Genomic DNA, 18,521 nt, shown 5'->3' with positions numbered 1-18,521 from the left:
TCGAACTGAAATAGGGGAAGGTTGAGTGTTATTAGAGTGCCATTCTGGTTCACAATAATTAGAATATATATTAAAGAAGGTTAATAGTAGTCTTTTCATTTCATTTCAAAGTGGGGCTTTTGGGATAACACTTATCTTCGAGTGTAAGCTATCGTATGTCTTTTCTGTCATGAGCAATCGACCGCAACACAACAACTTGAAGGTTATCGATTCGTTGATGCTTTCAGAGTTTTAGGAAATTTTATTTTATTTAACGATAACAACTGCATTTCAATTATTCTAAAAAGAACCTAAATTTTAAAGATAATAAATTTTAAAATATTCATATAAAAAATATTAAATTTAAATACATGAAAAAAATATTTTATTGAGAACAAAGACTGATATCAAAACCTTATAATCTTCATAAAAAAATTGTCTCTTGCGAATGAGACGTTTTACAAAGTGATAAAGAAATGATATTTAACCAAATAATCTGACAGGTTGTTTTACTACACAATTTTGGTTACATCGACAAATAAACTTTTATCGAAAGAGATGATCTGACTATAAGTGATCACAGAGAAACCAATTATAAAATAAATGTCGAAATGATTTTTATGCGAGTACAAAAAACGACCACAAAAATGTGGAATAATATAACAAAAATCATAAGATCGTGTCAGAATAGTAGAGAAAACACGTGCCACAAAAGTAGAAGAAAACGTGTCATAATTACACATTCTTATTCAAAATTATAAAGATTCAAGAAAAAAAATAAAAGACATAATAAAAAAATAAAAAAAAATTGATAGTCACCGACAGTCGGTAACCAATATTAATATCACCGTCGACTAAATAAAAATTAAAGAGAAAAAAATACAAAAATATTGAAAGAAAATTCTGTTAAAAGAAAAAAAAAGACGACTAGCAAGAAATTTTAATTAGCTATACATTTGTTTTTTTGTTTACCATATTCTTAATTCACGCACTTGTGTGTTTTCCGATGGTTCGAGATGGTTTCATCGATCACGTTCATAGGCCTGGTGTTCTTCATTTAAGTTATATCAATCAGGTCTTCCATTTTTAATACGCTACTGAACCATTCTCATCGTTCAATCTCTTTAAAATTTCAATCTTTTAATGGATGTCCTTGTTCCGTATCTAATGGGGTAGGGGAGGTAAGATAGTAGGCTGTCCCTAACATTAAGTTGATAGCAACTTCCGTAAGAGACCTCCAAATTATGAAATGCCCATCATGAGACTCGATCCTATGACCTCAAGATTAAGAACATTGTGCTCTACCAACTGAGTTGGATGATCATTTCAAAATTTCAATCTTTTAATATATTATTGTCTAAACAATCTTCAATCCTTTAATATTTATTATTTTTAGTTAATTGATATAATTTACTACAAAACTTTTTAAAAAATAAACTAAAATTATATTTTTAATTAAAAATTGTTATTGCGCCTAAAATTTTTTGTCGTGTATTTGAACTAGTAATTAGATTGCCACGTGCACTATTTTGAACTGAAAAAATAAAACAAGTCCTTATCTTCTGATAATATTTTAATTTATCCACTTAAGTTAAGAGCCACTTGTATTAGTGATTAAATTTATTATGATGTGACGTGGAAGTTCTTCGGTCGAAGAGAGAGCGAGCACTATCTGTCTTGGTAGGGTCCCATTTTTTTATTTCCACGACTGTTTATTTATCATTTCGTGTGTTTGGTTGGGAAATATAAGATTACCATGGGAATTAATCTATATTCTTTCATTTGGTTGGTCGGGAATGTCATTCTCAATAATCTTATATTATCAGTAGTAAATTTTTTGGGTATATTATCGGGAATGTCATTACCTCCATTTCCTTAGGTATTGTTGGATTACCAGTGTTTTGGACTAAAATACCCTTAAATTTTTTTCTTTTCAAAAATATTCTTATTCTGTCATTGAATAATAAAAATTTTACGAATGATAAATTACAATTTTATCTTTAAACTATTTTAAATTTACAAAAAAAAATCTATAATTAAAATTTTATATGAAGTTCAGGGGTTAAAATAAAATTTTACCCTTTCATTAAACTTTTTTATATTTTTAATTTTGTAAAAAAAATTATATAAATTTTATGAATTTAAAATTTTTAAAGAAAATATATAAATATTTTCAAATTTGTTAAAAACAAATATATAATAAGGACAATTTGGTCAAATATACATTCCAATAATCTTTTATTCCTTTAACCAAACACGGTAATCTTACATTCCTGTTAAACTAACCAAACACAAAATACAACATTCCCAGTAATCCTATTCTCTGGTAATTTTTTATTCTCACTGGTAATATTACACTCCGTGAACTAAACGCTAAGGTTTCTTGTCTTTTTTCGTAGTTCGTATTAACTATATAATTTGTAATTTTATATAAAATTTTAGGATAAAGTAGATAAATATTCTATTATTATAAAATATTATTTTATTAAATTTATTGATTATTACAAATTATAAAATGATTCCTCTAAGAAGTTGCTTTATTTAATTATTCTATTATTAAAAGTTATAAAATGATCATTAAATTATTTATTATATTTTAAACTAATAAATTTCATTAAAATTTTAACGGTCATATAAATTGTATGTTAACATATTGACTGAGATATGATAGTCGTTGGATATTATGAGATCATGTTTTAATTAATAGGTTAACGTATAACTTAGACTACCGTCAATTTTTTAATAAAAATGATGTGTTTATAATATAATAAATAATCAAATAATAATTTTGTAATTTTTAATAATCAAGACACTCAGTAAAATAATTTCTATACTCAAAAGAATATTTTATAACGTTTAATAATTAAAATTTTTAGTAAAATAATATTCTATAATCAAGTAATATTTATGTATTTTATCCAAAATTTTAATTATGAAATATCTCGTAAAGCTAAAATTATCTGATCTGAATTAGTGGACGCTATGGATATTTAGGAGTAGACTCTGTGCTGGCGTGTTCTCCGAAACTAGCGTGTTACTGTTCTTATGTCCGTACGATAATCAAAACCATCACGTTCATGGCCAGCGAAATCTTCCTGCAACTACAAATTGAAGTTGCAATTCTACTATGTAGATTAGTACCTGGGTACAAGGGATGAATAGAGATAGACACTAAGTAGAGTTGTAAATGAGATGAGTCAGATAATGAATTATTCAATATTGATTTGGTCAATTATTAATAAATACTCAGATCGAGTAGATTTAACTCGAGTTTTTAATGAGCTGAAACGAATTATTTAATACTCAATTCGAAAAGTTTGTTAGCAACTTAAAAATATAATATATTAATATTTTATTTTTTAAAAATATTAATAATATTAACATTTATGTGTTGATTTAAAAAAAATACGCATGTATTTAATGTTCAGATTTAAGTTTGAGTTTGAGGCTTCAATCAAGTTAAGTTTAAGATTTTCTTTTTCATTTCGAGCCTTTTCGAGCTAGTCACGAGTTTCAGTTTAGGATTTTAAGTTCAAGTCGAGTTTGAAAATTTTAAACTCGCGAATTTTCGAGTTGATTTGAGCTTCATTTCAGAGTTTTCGAGTCGAGTCGAGCTCAGCAATACTCGAGCTTGACCCAGTTCGTTTACACCCCTAAGCAAGGCTGTCGTGCACTTAAAAGTTTTAATTTTTTATAGCTTTTAGAGTAAACTAAACTGTCAGTATTGATCTATGTTAGTACTTAAACTTTCAATTCTTTCAAAATCATACTTAACATTTAATTTTTGTTTCATTTTATTACTCCGCCGTTAAAATTTTAACGGATGAAATCACTGGCCAACGCGTCTACAGTCGTTGTCGTCGCATTTGTCGATCGATAAAGCCCAAACTTTTCAGCCAACATCTCTTTGACCCCTAAACGTGATGTTAGCATCCGTTTCATTGAAAAATGTTTTAATTTCCCTAATTTGACAATGGGTCTGAAATTGGAGCATGTTGATCAATTCGTCATTCTCTTATAGTCCATGTTTAAATTGGTTGTCCGTCTCCCGGAGCTATGCGTCGTCAACCCGTCTATTAAGTTTTTAATGGTGTGATACTAAAATGAAACGTTAGATATATTTTTTTAAAAATGAAAAGTTTATAACTTAATTTACCCTATTAATAATTTATTAGGTAACTGGTTCCCAGTGCCCCGTTATAATATCCCCGAACTTTTATCCAAAAGCTCGATCCCCTCTTGTTTGGACAATGGATCTTAGTTATTGTAGCAAAATAAGAGTTTCAACCAACGGTTCAAGCAAGCCTCATGGGGGAACCAAGCAGCCTAATACCATATGTAGGGATGGCAACTCAACCCGAATCCGACGGGTTCCGACCCGACCCGACCCGATCGGGTCAGATTTTTTTAAAAAAATATCGGGTTCAGGTCGGGTCGGGTTTTTTTTAAATGCACTGTTCGGGTCGGGTCGGGTTTAGGGTAAAAAAATCCGACCCGACCCGACCCGAAAAATATATATAATTTTATCTTATATATTTAGGGATAATTACAATAAAATCCCTCCATATATAATTTTTTTCAATTAAGTCACTGTTTTCATTGAATTAATTTTTTTTTATTATTTCGGGTCGGGTCGGGTTTCTAAGTCATATATTTCGTCGGGTCGGGTCGGGTGAAACATTAATTCTGTCGGGTCGGGTCGGGTCACGGGTGGAGAACCCTTTCTTCTCGGGTCGGGTCGGGTGGCCCAAAAACCCGACCCGACCCATTGCCATCCCTAACCATATGTGAGCTAATTATTTAACCCGAAACGACATTATATATTTTTTATTTTAGAAAATACGACATTTACTACAATGACTTAAAATTCATTATGTTTAGGTAATTAATTCTAATAAAATATATTTTCTTATTAGAATTTGCAATCCAACATGAGGAAATCTAATAAAAAATATATTTTATTATAACTCATTACTTCGACGTGATGAGTTTAAAAAAAATATTATTTTGATAAACCCTTCATATCAGAGTAACGAGTTAATCCTGTACTGTAATACTTGTTGTAGATCCTAAAATAATTTTGAAAATAACTTAGTAGACTAATTTTTTCATCCTCAAGACTTAGGGGCTGTTTGTTTGCCTCTTAATGGAATCATTCAGCGCTGAATGCTGAATGGTTCATCATTCAGCGCGTTTGTTTCGCACCTCTGAATGATTTAGTGCTGACTGATTCAGCAAAATATTGCTGAATGATTCAGCACAGAAGTACATTCTAAATGATTCAGAGCCATTATCAAACAACATGCCACATTCAGAGCTAATTCGTACAGAGCCAATTCAGAGCTAATTCATATAGAATCTCTGAATCATTCAACATTTGAATCATTAAGTGCTTAATCATTTTAAGCCTTATTGAGCCAATTTTAGGACTATAAACCCGTCCGTGTCCTGGTTCCCAGCCTCAGTCACATCATACATTATCAATTCTATGTATGTTTGTATAATTTCTATGGTATTATAGATACCATTTTAATTGAATTCAATATCACAAGCGACATTCATCCATACGATGAGGTTGGGTCCATTATCAGTCAGATTTTCATGCTGATTTTAATCATGCTTATCAGTTGATTGTCATAGATTTTAATAATGTATATTAAATAATGATGAACATGAGATTCAAATTTAACGGGTCTAGATTTATTCTAATGTTATAGGATCAATTTTTCTTAAAAATATAAGTTCAGCTTGGTTAAACTAACTTTTTTGAAAATAAGATCAGATTTAATTTGATTTAAAGATTAAAAAATCGATTCAATTTTACCTGAGATAATAGTATAATTATCTTTTATATATTTAGATATATATAAATAGGTCGGGTCAGATTAATAAGTGAATTTTTTAATCTAAAAATTATGTTGGTGAAGTTATCCTAAACCTAAATAAAATCGGATAATAAATAGATATAAAAATAATTGAATCAGATTAAGTCGAGTAAAAATTCAATTCGATATAACTAATTCTACCATTGCAGTTATAAACTTAAAACATCCTTTTTTAAGAAATGACATCCATTTATTTATTTATTAAAAAAAGCTGTGATTTTATTAAGTTCAAGGATAAAGTATATAAGCGATTCTTGAACTTAATATTTCAAGATTTTAATTAAATAATAAAATAAAATAATATTTTAATGATGTCTAATGATATAATCGTTGCTTCCATTTGAAGTGTGTGTAAGGTTCTATATCGAGATTGATATGGTTACATATTTTATATGGAAAATGTATGCAAGTACTGGAAGCTACGGATAATGAACCATGGGGACAAGCCCGACCCAATATATGTGTCAGATGGGCCTTAGCCTAGGGCAACATGTTTGAGGGTGCATCAGTTTTCTAGTGCTTATAGTGTGTATATATACATATTTGACCCAAGAAAATTAGCCCAAAACACCTGATCGGTCGATGGAAGGCTTAGGGTAGGCGACGACGACTCAGGATAGATTGAGTGGATTAGCAATTCTAAGCATCGAAAGTCAATTTTTACAAAGTCTGAGTTATCGTAAAATAATAGAGATTTTTGCTTCAAAAAATACACGAAGGCATCATTTTAGGTGATATTTGTAGCCTTGTAGGTTTTGATTTGTATTAGTATTGATATTGTTTGACTATAATTTCTATTACATTTTTGTTTTAAAAAATTATTTATGTTTTGTCTATTATACGATACAAGTATAGGGGCATAAAATTATTATCTCGCCCAGGGCATTAAAACTCATCGGACCGGCCCTGCATGAGACCTCATGGCACTGTATTGGCTGAAATAGCACAGGCCACAAAGAAATTGTAATCATCAACTTTTGCAAACACTGTCTTTTAACATTCTGTTCTGCGTTTCTTTTGTAGGATTGATGTTTGAAAGACATCTAACACTTTATGCTAATTGGATCTGCTACCATATATTGTAGCTCTGAATTCCAGATGGTTATGAATGTGCTTTGGACAAGATTGGGCGAGACTGGAAAGGACTGGCGCTATATTTACAAGGTATGCATATTCTGGCTAACCATGTGATACAAGTAGTATTGACAAGTACTTTCAAACCTTGTTGGCTTATGCTTGCCATGCCTTGAACATTTGAAACTATTTCTCTACCAGGCATTGACTGTTATTGAGTATTTGATTTCTCATGGATCTGAACGTGCGGTTGATGACATAATAGAGCATACCTTCCAGATCTCTGTAAGGCCTGAACCGCTTTGTTTTTCTGTGAGTTTGTTTTACACTTTATAAAGAGGAAACTTGAATTTATCTGATATTCTACTTCCTCTATTTGTTTTACGTATGCAGTCCCTCACAAGTTTCGAATATGTTGAGGCAAGTGGGAAAGATATGGGAATCAATGTCCGAAAGAAAGCGGAAACTATAGTGGGCCTTTTGAGTAATAAAGAAAAGATACAAGAAGCTAGGAACAAAGCTGCTGAAAACCGTGACAAGTAAGTTTACTTTCAGGAAGTGAAATTCTATGCTTTCTTGTGTCATTTTCATTGACTAAACTGTACCTGTTCCTACTTCTAGGTACATTGGGCTGTTATCTCGTGGCATAACTTATAAGTCCGGTGGATCCTCATACGATAGTGGTGGCCTCCATGGTGATGGGGATAGTTATGGAGGCCTAAGTAGCAGAAGAGAAAGTGACAGCTATACTGGCAGTTATAAAGAAAGCAACCGATATGGAGAAGAAAAGTCTAATACAGATGCCTATGTGAAGTCGCATCGAGGGACTTCAAGTGAGAAACACAGGTATTCCTCTAACGAATCTAGACTTCATTTCATTTTGTAATGAACTCCATAACATACATGCTGCACTGCCATATAATTGGTTATAGGAATCACGACTCCGCTGTTAATCCCTTTATTTTAGGTGATGGTTCCATTTTTCAAATTTTATAGTACTTTGATTATGGAAGCTCATAGCACTACTTTGAAAAATCTTATTTTGTAATGTTTGTATGCAGCAAGGACTCGATGAAAAATAATCTCTTCAAAGTTGGATAAACATAGTCAAAGGACAAGCACCCCTTCAAATAATTATGATGATTTTGATCCCTGGGGAACATCCAATTCTAGTAAGCAAAAATATTCCTTCCTTAACTTGATAATGCTTCTTCATAGGTTTTCTTTTTGTCATTCAAACTTAATTTTACATATTTTAAAATCCTGTCTGCTAGTTCATTTTGTTGAAGGTACGTTCCTTACTCTTCAGCAATGGGTCTATGTAGGATGTGTTTATAAATGCATTGTTGATTATTCTTTTGACACAACCAGCGGTTGGAAGTTCTAATCAAGTGGATCTCTTTGGACGTAGCTTGATTGATGACCTCTTTGACGGACCAGCATCAATCCTAGAAAAGTCTGCTATGAATACTGATTCAATGGATGTTGATCTATTTGCTGATGCAACTTTTGTTTCAGCAACAACCAAGTTAGTTCACGAATCAAGTCCTCAGGTACAGGCCAGACCTTTTTTCTTTTTCCTTTTTTTCAATCTCAATTTTTGGAAATGCAACAATGGATTATTGTATCTATGCCAATTGAATTGAGCTTCAAGAAAGCAGTTGTCTATTTACGTAAATAACTAGTTTATACTTTATAGTTTATCACGTAGCATAAAATTCAGTATAATATATTGTTCTCGTTGCCTTGAAATATTGTATGCCACAATAGGGTTAGATAAATGTTGAAGTGCAATGATCTCTTCTTGTGTGCTCTTCCTCCTCTATCCCTTGCTCTCTTTGACCCAAAAATATCTCCATTGATATTTGACGAAGACCACCATTGCAGTTTGCTTAAGAACCTTTGATATTAGAATGCTTTTATTTGAGCATTTAGGCTTTGCTTGGTTTTAAGGATGGAAAGGAGGGCGGATTTTTTTTAATCAAATGGTTAAGATGCTTCACAACTTTCCTTCTTTGCAGCTTATCCATTAGATCAACAAATCTTCCATTATCACCCATTTCCATTCTTCATACCAAGTAGAGCTTCAGAATATTAACACATATACTAATATTGATTGGATTTTCAGTGGATATCCGAGTTATTGGACTAGTTAATTGAGTCAGGGGCATATATTTTCATCACGAGGAGCTGACATCTGTTTCACTATTCTCATTGTGCAGCAACACATCTGTTTCATTACTCCTGCAGCCTCTCCCAGTGATCCAGTTGTGCAACCAGATACAAAGGTAGCAGAGTATGAACCCATGAGTACTAGCACTGTTAATCCTTTTGTGGCTGCTCCACTGGAAGTAATGGTATATCGTGTCATCTTTTAAACAGATAGAACTGCCCTCAATTAACTTCATGCGTACCTTCCACGTGTCCTCCACTCCTTTCTTTAATGCAAAAATAAAATAAAATCCTTACTGATAAAAACATCGGTTCGCTTCAGAACCTGTAATCTTAGAAAGACTTTTAATTGAACTTGCAGTGTGTATGTGTGTGTGTGTTAATTAATTTGTCGTATATCATACAGAGGTGTTTGACTAGCCAATGAAGGAGTTTGGTCATATCTTTTAATCAGGAGCTGCTGAAATCCACTTATTTTTCTCATTTGTGCATGGACAGGTTGATTTATTTGCTTCCCTGCCTGCGAGTACACCTGCAGCAGCATCTCCAACTGTCTACTTCTTTTCCAACGCTGATCCTGTTGTGCAACTAGCCATGGCAGCAAACATTGAGCCAGTAAATGCTGACATTGTTGATCCATTTGCTGCTGTTCCTCTGAAAATTTTTGATGGATCTGAAATTTTTGGTTCGTTAACGACTCATATTGATTCAGCTTCGAAAGCACTGAAACAAAGCCCCACTAATGATGGAAACCTAAATAACATTAGCAAAAAGTCATCACTGGACTCCAAAGCTCCTCAAAAGGATGGTTTTCAGGTTAAGTCTGGAATTTGGGCTGATTCACTGAGCCGTGGAATAATTGATCTCAGTATATCTGCTCGTAAGTTGTCTCACTCTAGTCTCTTCTCTTGCTTATAAATTTGTGTATTTTGAATCTTTTCGACTGTTGCACCGTCATTTGAAACCTTTGCAGCCAATAAGGTTTCACTGGCAGATGTAGGAACAGTCGGTGGATTGAGTGATGTAGATGAAAGAGAGAGAGGACCTCCCCCTTCATTCTCAAACCTTGGCAGCAGTCAACAGTATCAATTCGGTAGCTATAAGTAGTTTTGTTCATCTCCCCTTGGCATTCTCTATTTGAAACTTTATCCAACATGTCGTGCATCTTGGTGTGTTAGTTTTTTTTCTTTTTATCATTATTCTCCCCATGGAGTCTCTCCTAAATTAAAACGTTTGCACGTGAGACTTATTCAAACCGAAGTTGGCACCAAGTTCTTGTGGAGACATTTAGCGTTGCCTGAAACAAGTATAGTCTGTATCTGGGGATCATCCGAATATTAGAGCCAATCAGCAATTGAACTTGCGATTTATGAGACCGTTTCTCTTCTGTTCGTTATACTGTACTGCACTCGTGTTGATTTAAGTATTTTTTTTACTTCATTTCCCAAACTCCAAATACGTGTAAAACTATCAATCGTTCATGTGCATTTTCTTTTACAACTGAAAATAAACAAAACGCTTTAATTATCAACACGTCAACCTTGAATATTTATTTGTCTTATACCTTGTAGATGAACTATTTTTCCCCTATGGGATATAATGATGGATGTCAGGTGTTTATCATGAACATGGATGAAACATTGTTTCCGTTAAGAGTATTTTTTTCCATGTTATTTAAAAGCAGGCCACCTTTTCATAATTTTTTTCAGCAATCACATCAAAGCAGAGCACACTTATACGGTTAAAAACAGTGATCGCTGTACAAAATATAGGAAGGTCGGTCAAAACACAAGCTGTAGGGGCTTCTAAGATCATTTTCATAACAGTTCTCAGTTTTGGCTTTACGAAAAGAGCGCTAAAAGCAGCTCAAATTTAATCCATCATTCTTCCCCTCAGCATGGCTTCAGCTTTCCTCACCTCCCTCACAGGTCCCATGACGAATACCTGCATGCCAAAAATATAAAAGAAAGAACTCAAAACTATGGCAAGGAGATTCTTTATGGTATCAAAGACTTAACCTTGTCGGGTGGACCCTTGGAACCCCCAAAGTGAATTTCGGCACTGCAATAAAATGAAAACACACGTAAAGAAGGGTAAATTAAATTCATGGCTCTATACCCGAGATAGACATGCATGCAATGCAGTGTTTGGCTGGAGATGAAGAAATAGTCGTGTGGTCATGTATGTGTATACTTACTCGCAACACCTCTTGATTGCCAAAATGGAAACCCCTTTTCTTCCAATAACACGTCCCATCTTCCCTTGAGGAACATCGAGAATAGAAAGTATTTCTTCTTCGGGAGCATTCCCCTCCACTATTAAGCTATCTACAGAAATAAATATCGCCCTAAGTCCTATCTGATACAAGGGCAACATTTTTACTTGCATAGTGAAAACAATTTTCCATAGCACTAACAAATAATGTCAAGTTCAGGACAACTAGGAAAAATTCCACTGTCTTATTAAAGCATTACATTTATTTGATATGCCATATACCCTACTTGAAATTTAGAGAGTAGAATCCGCTTATCAGGAATTTATACAGAGATCTGTGGTATGTACCAAGCTATGCGGAGCTCGATCAGTTCATTCATATTTTTCTCAACGATTAAATAAACAAATAAGTATATAATACAGTGATTATAAATATAAGAACCTGGGATGGGAGGAATAGGTGGCCAATCTGCATAGTCATTGTCATTGATGCATAAACATCGGCAATATAATGCTCCACGAACTGCAAGGTACCATAAGGATCGTTCATTCAGTTTCTCCATCATCTTGTGGTAGATGTATAAAAGAAAGCGGACATCGTCTGCAGCAGCACGAACCATGAGCTCAGATAATGGTCTGTAAATCCAAAACTTGGGATCCTGCAGGTAGGCAAGACAAAAATATTAAGCATGGAGAAAGAATGTTGATACAAATGAAGCATCTCCATCTGAGACGCAGCAACAGACTTGCTATCCTTCCTTGCTTGCAAGATGTGATCAAATCTAGAAAGAGCAGTGAGTAGATTGTAAATAAAGCGGAAGAAGGGTTAAAAATGACGTAAAAAGTCACGCTGAACCCAGAAAAGACAACAGGGTATTATTTTTACTCCAAAAGCTCCAGTAGTCTATTTCAAACAATATTATGTTAGTGATGAGGTGTTTACACTAACCTTCCTAAGGAGGATACGAACTTCTTCCTTCTCCTGATAAGATATGCCTATATTTAAAGTATAAAGGCATAGACAAAAATCAAAACAATGCAATGAATGTCGCATGATGAGGAAGTCAAACTTTGCTCTTATAAAACAACCAGTTTCAAATAGCAGGATTACTATAAATAATATGCCATGCAAAATCGTCAAACCATCATTACTTGTGGCAATACCTAACTGCTTGGTCCAACAGTAATAGTACATGTTGCCTAAGTGTAATTAAAGGAAAGACCACCAAAGACGGGGGGTCCTTCAAGGCAATTAACAATACCTATTCCTAAAAGATGGCTAGAGACATCAAGCTAGCGTACACCAATACTCACAGGAAAATAACAACGGAGACAAAATGGATTTAATGGATAAAACCACCTGAAAGCCATTGGATTCTGAGTACAGATGAAGCCTGCAGGACGTCGAACATGGCTACTGCGGGGGGGACTCATTCGAGATGAGAATGGAAGATGGGTAGGAGGGTTCATGATGCGGATAGGACAAACTAACAGCAATACAGCAGAATTGTGGGGAGTTCGACAGGGCCTAAAGCTAGCTAAGTCCCTAGGGGTAAACAATCTTATCATTGAAACGGATGCCAAATGGATAGTCGACTGCTTAAATGATGGCTATGTTGAGGACCAGCAGAGTGATACTCTCACATGGGACTGCCAGAATCTGCTGGCAGAAGGATGGGTCAGCGAAGTCAGACACACTTTGCGAAAAGGAAATAAATGTGCAGACTGGTTAGCTAACATGGCTTTTGCACAAAAGGAAGAGTTCATCAATCTGCCCAGACCTCCTTGTGAGCTAGAGCACTTACTGAAAGCTGACGCTAATGATGTTAGTGTACTAAGGTATCTAGAGTGTGTGGGAATTATTCTTTTGTTCCAAAAAAAAAAGCACGTTAAGGTAACTAAGACCTCATGAGTGAAAAATATATATGTTCATTTAGTACAGTTAAGTGGCAGACAAAGTTCCATGAACAGAAGTACTTAAAATTCAAACAGATACCAGAGCATATAAATACCACAATAGCGTTGATCTGCAAGGAGGCCAACAAATGATATGTGTTCATCAGGCAATCTCTTCCGCCCTTCTTGTTCCTCTAGAAGATTGTAAGCAATCTGTAAGCCAAAAATGAAAAAGAAACCTCAAGATTCAAACCGCTTGCTCTCAAATGCTTAAATGTGCATGGAAGTAGTGGAATGTGGAATGCCATAAGTACTTCAAATCAAGAATTAAAGAAAAGAGAAGTGAAACGGGAAACATAAGGAAAACCTCGTTTAAAATGATCACTATATAGACTTAAATATGCCCGAGGACTCCGCAATTGAAGTACCAACAAACATTAAAATGAAAGAAACACAAAAAAGCATTACCAGTAATTTTACATGCTTTAACAGTTTGCCATGAATAGGTCCTCAAGCTCATAAAGGACGCTCACCTGAGTGTCCATAACATTGTGTAACTTGATGCCAAATTGGAAGTACAATGCCTGTAAAGTAAGAACAAAATTCTAATTGGCCATAAAGTATACTAAATGCACCAATGATTCAAAATTACAATGAAAAACAATTAGTTACCTCACTATCCCGTTTGCAATCGTGAATAACTTTTGTGATGTGAGCAGACTCAAGGGCAGGTTTACAGGCATTTATTAGCACCCCTCCACCCTCAATGGCGTCAACCAAATATATGGCATCCTGAAATGCAAGCTGCAAGAAAACAGTATTTCTTAAAAATCTTAGAAAATAAATAGCACAAGAAAGATAAAAGATGTCACCTCAAACTAACGAAACAAAAGTTTCACAAATAATATCATTCTTGAGTCGAGTTGAAGATTTAGTGACTAAAAAAAACAGAAGTCATTAACTGGAGGTAACCTGCATAACACAAAGAGTGCCATGGCGACAGAGGTTAACACCCTCACAATCAAAGCCTACGACCAACTGACTCTCCGGAGAAGGGTTCAGAAACTCCGCTGGAAGCTGAGAAGCATCGGTCACTATATGGATAGGAACCGGAGGAGCTTCCTCGTTAAACGGATTGCCACCTGCAACACATTCGTCGATTCATCAAAACTAATCCAAAACAAATTCATTAAATGCCTCAATTCAAGAAAAAAGAAAATTAAATTAAATTAAACAGTTAAAAATCAGTGATCTGGAGATTCTGAACCGACTTTACAGTTATTTTCTTCACCTAAACCCGCCGAACGAAACGAATTAGGGAAATAGAATAAAAATCAAATCTCAGGTAGTACACGAGTATAAAACTCAAGTGTAAGCCAAATAGCGAAAAAGATTGCGAAATCAAGAACATAAGACTTAACACGATAACAAATCTGGAAACAGATAATTAAAAGAAAGAAAAAAGATTGCGAAAGCAAGAACCTGAGTCAGATGGGAGAGGAACGTGAGTGAGATGAGGAGGACGGTTAGAGGAAGCCATCCGATCAGACCATCCAAGCAGAGCAACTTTTTTATTTTCTCCTTTTACTTCAATCCCAAGCTTTAACTCGATTTATACAAGACCTTGTCTTTTTTTCCCCTTCCCGCTAAATGATTTTTTCCGGCTAAAATAAAAGATAAGTTCCAGCCTTAATATACGGTTAATGATATATATTATTAGTTTTATTATTATTATTTTAATAAAATCGATAAAAATTAACTAAAATATTATTATTTAGATCGGTTTTGTTATTATTGGGTGCTTTATCGAGCTTGGTAATATATACAGTAAAATACTACCTAAAATATTATTTTTCTACCGGATATATTATCAAACCTGAAAAAATACACAATAATAATAAAACCGGTATGTTTTCGGTAATTTTTTACCAATTTTGTTAAAAAAATAATAACAAAATCGATAGCGTATTTTCTTAGCCGTATATTAGGTTGTCGCACGTAAAACTTTCCCAGAATAAAACGACCTACTTTGACCTTTCAACTTATAAAAAAAATTAATACGACACTTGATCAATGTTTTTTTATGTTGATCATTACGGTGCTAATATAATTATTTACAATGTCGATATAACGATTTATGATATTGAGGTGATAGTCCATAATAGTTGATAACGTGGTAGATAATATAATAAATGAATTAAATTGATAATCAAATATGACAGATAAAATATCATTAGTACTGTGAATCACCGTGTCAACACTATAAATCGTCACACCAGTATCATGTTAATCAAATAACAAAAAATATTAATCAAATGACCATATTAAATTTGTTTACAAAATTAAAATGTCACGTTAAGAGAAAAATAATATAAATACTATATTTATTTAAAAAAAATACAAGAACTTCTGATATTATTTTGTTTATTTTTTTCACCACGTCATCTAGTTTTCAGATTTTACAATAAGCCAGTTTAAATTGGTTTTAGTTTTGACTTTATTGTCCTTTGAATTATATTGTTTATACTAAGTTACTTCAAGTATTTTTTGAAACAATTTATCTCATTAACTATAAATTGTTATTTAATCTATTTCATTCCGTCAACTTTGTTAAAAATAAATTTGACTGATCAATCAAAATACGTCATGTAATTTATTAAAAATCTGAATAAATAAAAATATGTTAAATAAAATAAATCTTATACTATACCCAGAATGTTCCCACAACACATACCCCAACAAATAGGGATGACAACGGGCTGTTTCGGGTCGGGTATTGACCCTGTCCCTATCCTCGTTTAAAAAATTTGTACTCGTCACCGCTTAAAAAATCGCAGGGATTTAAATGGGGATCCCCATCGAGTAATCAGAGAAAACCGCAGGGAAACGAGTATCCCCGTTTAGCATAAACGATTATTTAAATGGATATCAGACCGGATATATATATTTAAATTAAATATATAAATATTATATATATATTTTAATTTAAATTAAATTTATTAATATTATATATATTTCTTAAAATCAACAAACAATAAAGTAATCAGAAAACTCACCTTTACTCCCTTGGTTTACGGTGGAGAAGAAAAAATAAGAAGAATAAGAGAGTTTTCCATATAACTCTCTCCCTACGTGTTTTTCTCTTATTAAAGGGGAAAAATATCTTTTATAACAAATGATCAATTTTCCATTTACTTCATTTAATAATTACTAACAATAATTAATAAATTATTTACAGATAAGTCATTGAACTATTCAACTATTCCACTTTAATCACTAAATTCTGAAGTTTTATAATTTAGTCACTAACTCATAGTTTGGGATGTTACACAGAGGACTTATCAAAACAATATTCTATAATCGGTAGACCATTTTATAACTTTTAATAATTAATGGACTTAATAAAGCGTTACCCTATAGTCGGGAACCATTTATATATTTTATCCTGGATATAATTATCTAGAAATATACTTCAAGATTAACAAAACAAAAGAATGACAAAAATATGGAAAAGTTTTAAATCATTAAAAAATCTCTTTTACCCGCTATGTATATACCCCTCCACTAAACAAACATTTCTAAACCATCTTTACTTTACTACATATTTTTAAAGTAAACCTAGCAGATCTTGGAAGATAAGCAAAGATATCCCACACACAAAATATTAGTATTAAACGGAAACTGTTTCATGAATATTTTGCGATTAGCGGATTAGTCTTGAATAGTAGGGTAAATTACTTATTCAGTACATAAACTATCAATTTTAGTATCTATAATTAAAAACTTGATACGTTTAATACATAAACTATTAGTTTTGGTCCGTTTTAATACTTAAATTTTAAAAAGAAATCCAAAATTTAACGTTAAATTTTGAACGATTTACTAAAATGAAACAAACACTAAACTTTAGATATGATTTTTTAAAAATTGAAAGTTTATGTATTAAAATAGACCAAATTTTATAATTTAGAATTTAGTTAATAAACGCATAATTTACCCTAAATAATAAACAAAAATTGTTTCATGAATAGTACATCCCGTGATACTTTTTAAATTGAGGTCTTTAAAATGTTTTATAAAAAAAATTAATTTATTAAAATTGAAATTATGAGATATTTGCGAATTTTTAATTAAAATTTATTATAGTAAACGATTAAAGATACTCACAAAATCTTCGTTTGCAATTTTATTTGTCAATTTCCCAATAACCAAACGGAAAGTTTGTTTTCATTTGAACGAAAAATGTCGTTAAAAGATTGTACATATAGGGACGGACTTAGAATTTTATGTTAGAGGATAAACCTCTAAAATTTTAGAAAGGGGTAAATTTATAAAATTTCAGGATGACGAAAACAAATTTTTCAATAAAAAATACACAGAAAGATCTAATATAGTGATTTTAAAATTTTCAATCCTTATATATTTAAATTCCTTTTAGTTTGGTCATAAAAAATATAAAAATACTACATATGGTAAAGATATGCCTTGTTAAACGTTAATTTTAAAAATATGGTTGATAGAATGTATATTTATCTTATGTAAGGTTGTAAATAAGACGAGATAGATTGCGAGTTACTCGATCAAAGTTCAGTCAATTTTTAAATCAAATAGATTTGATTCGAGTTTAAAATTAACTCGAATTCTTAACAAATCGAAACGAGTTACTTTATATCTGACTTAAAATGCTTGCAAGTAACTTAGAAAAAATAATATATTAACTTTTTAGATTTTTAAATTAAATTATTAATAATACTAACATTTGATATGTTGTTGTTTTCTTAAAATAAAATAAAAATAAAGTTTTCATGTATTTAAGATTTCAATTTGAGCTTCAATCACGCTAAGCATGATAATATTTTGAGTTCAAGTTTTTTCGAGCTTGAGTCGAGCTTCAATTTTTTATTTCGATTCAAACTTGAAAATTTTAAGCTCGTGAGCTTTCAAGTCAAGCCGAGATTCAATTTTTTATTTCTTATTTGAATCGAGCCTGACAAATCTAATCTCATGAATTTTTCAATCAATTTGAGATCATATTTTATATTTTTTCGAATAGGATCGAACACAGTAATATTCGAGCTCAACTCAGCTTGTTATGCTACACCCTATGATAGAAAATAGATACTATTTTTGTAATTAATTTAGATTAGATACATTTTCCTTAAATAATTTAAATAATATTATTTTTGTAGATTTGGCCTTATTACCAATGTCGTTATTTTCCCTTTATCCCTATACAATTCCCCGTCTTACTATTGCAAAACAAAAACAATAGTTTGACTTTTAAAAAAAAAACTTGGCTTT

General features: G+C 32.3%; 2 protein-coding genes across 2 annotated transcripts; one reads left to right on the top strand and one right to left on the bottom strand.

The window, feature by feature from the left end:
* The first annotated feature begins 6,774 nt into the window (after positions 1 to 6,774).
* On the top strand, positions 6,775 to 10,373 carry LOC120132107 (clathrin interactor EPSIN 1-like). Its single transcript, XM_039148935.1, has 10 exons — positions 6,775 to 6,827; positions 6,950 to 7,028; positions 7,140 to 7,223; positions 7,332 to 7,477; positions 7,560 to 7,784; positions 8,228 to 8,259; positions 8,310 to 8,438; positions 9,195 to 9,226; positions 9,603 to 9,990; positions 10,084 to 10,373. The coding sequence occupies exons 1-10, from the start codon at positions 6,775 to 6,777 to the stop codon at positions 10,215 to 10,217; spliced, it is 1,302 nt and encodes a 433-aa protein (XP_039004866.1). The 3' UTR covers positions 10,218 to 10,373.
* A 478-nt stretch (positions 10,374 to 10,851) lies between these two features.
* Positions 10,852 to 14,834, bottom strand: LOC120132204 (egalitarian protein homolog). Its single transcript, XM_039149015.1, has 10 exons — positions 14,703 to 14,834; positions 14,193 to 14,362; positions 13,893 to 14,024; positions 13,754 to 13,804; positions 13,337 to 13,433; positions 12,274 to 12,320; positions 11,767 to 11,983; positions 11,308 to 11,437; positions 11,129 to 11,171; positions 10,852 to 11,054 (listed from the first exon to the last, which is right to left on the bottom strand). The coding sequence occupies exons 1-10, from the start codon at positions 14,758 to 14,760 to the stop codon at positions 10,983 to 10,985; spliced, it is 1,017 nt and encodes a 338-aa protein (XP_039004946.1). The 5' UTR covers positions 14,761 to 14,834; the 3' UTR covers positions 10,852 to 10,982.
* Positions 14,835 to 18,521: the final 3,687 nt, after the last annotated feature.

The sequence above is a fragment of the Hibiscus syriacus genome, unplaced genomic scaffold (genome assembly GCF_006381635.1).
Source record: "Hibiscus syriacus cultivar Baekdansim isolate YM2019G1 unplaced genomic scaffold, ASM638163v2 tig00110557_pilon, whole genome shotgun sequence".
Lineage (NCBI taxonomy): Eukaryota > Viridiplantae > Streptophyta > Magnoliopsida > Malvales > Malvaceae > Hibiscus > Hibiscus syriacus.
This window is presented reverse-complemented; position numbering and strand designations above follow the sequence as displayed.

What these genes read in the sequence shown, in the direction of transcription:
- LOC120132204 (XM_039149015.1), bottom strand. Translation starts at nt 14,760, where the DNA reads ATGGCTTCCTCTAACCGTCCTCCTCATCTCACTCACGTTCCTCTCCCA. An exon ending in TGCAGATCAACGCTATTGTG is followed by an intron (nt 12,321 to 13,336) that starts GTATTTATATGC and finishes CTTTAAATATAG; the next exon opens with GCATATCTTATCAGGAGAAG. An exon ending in GCAATCAAGAGGTGTTGCGA is followed by an intron (nt 11,172 to 11,307) that starts GTAAGTATACAC and finishes ATTTTATTGCAG; the next exon opens with TGCCGAAATTCACTTTGGGG.
- LOC120132107 (XM_039148935.1), top strand. Translation starts at nt 6,775, where the DNA reads ATGAGACCTCATGGCACTGTATTGGCTGAAATAGCACAGGCCACAAAG. An exon ending in ACTGGCGCTATATTTACAAG is followed by an intron (nt 7,029 to 7,139) that starts GTATGCATATTC and finishes TTTCTCTACCAG; the next exon opens with GCATTGACTGTTATTGAGTA. An exon ending in TTGTGCAACCAGATACAAAG is followed by an intron (nt 9,227 to 9,602) that starts GTAGCAGAGTAT and finishes TCATTTGTGCAT; the next exon opens with GGACAGGTTGATTTATTTGC.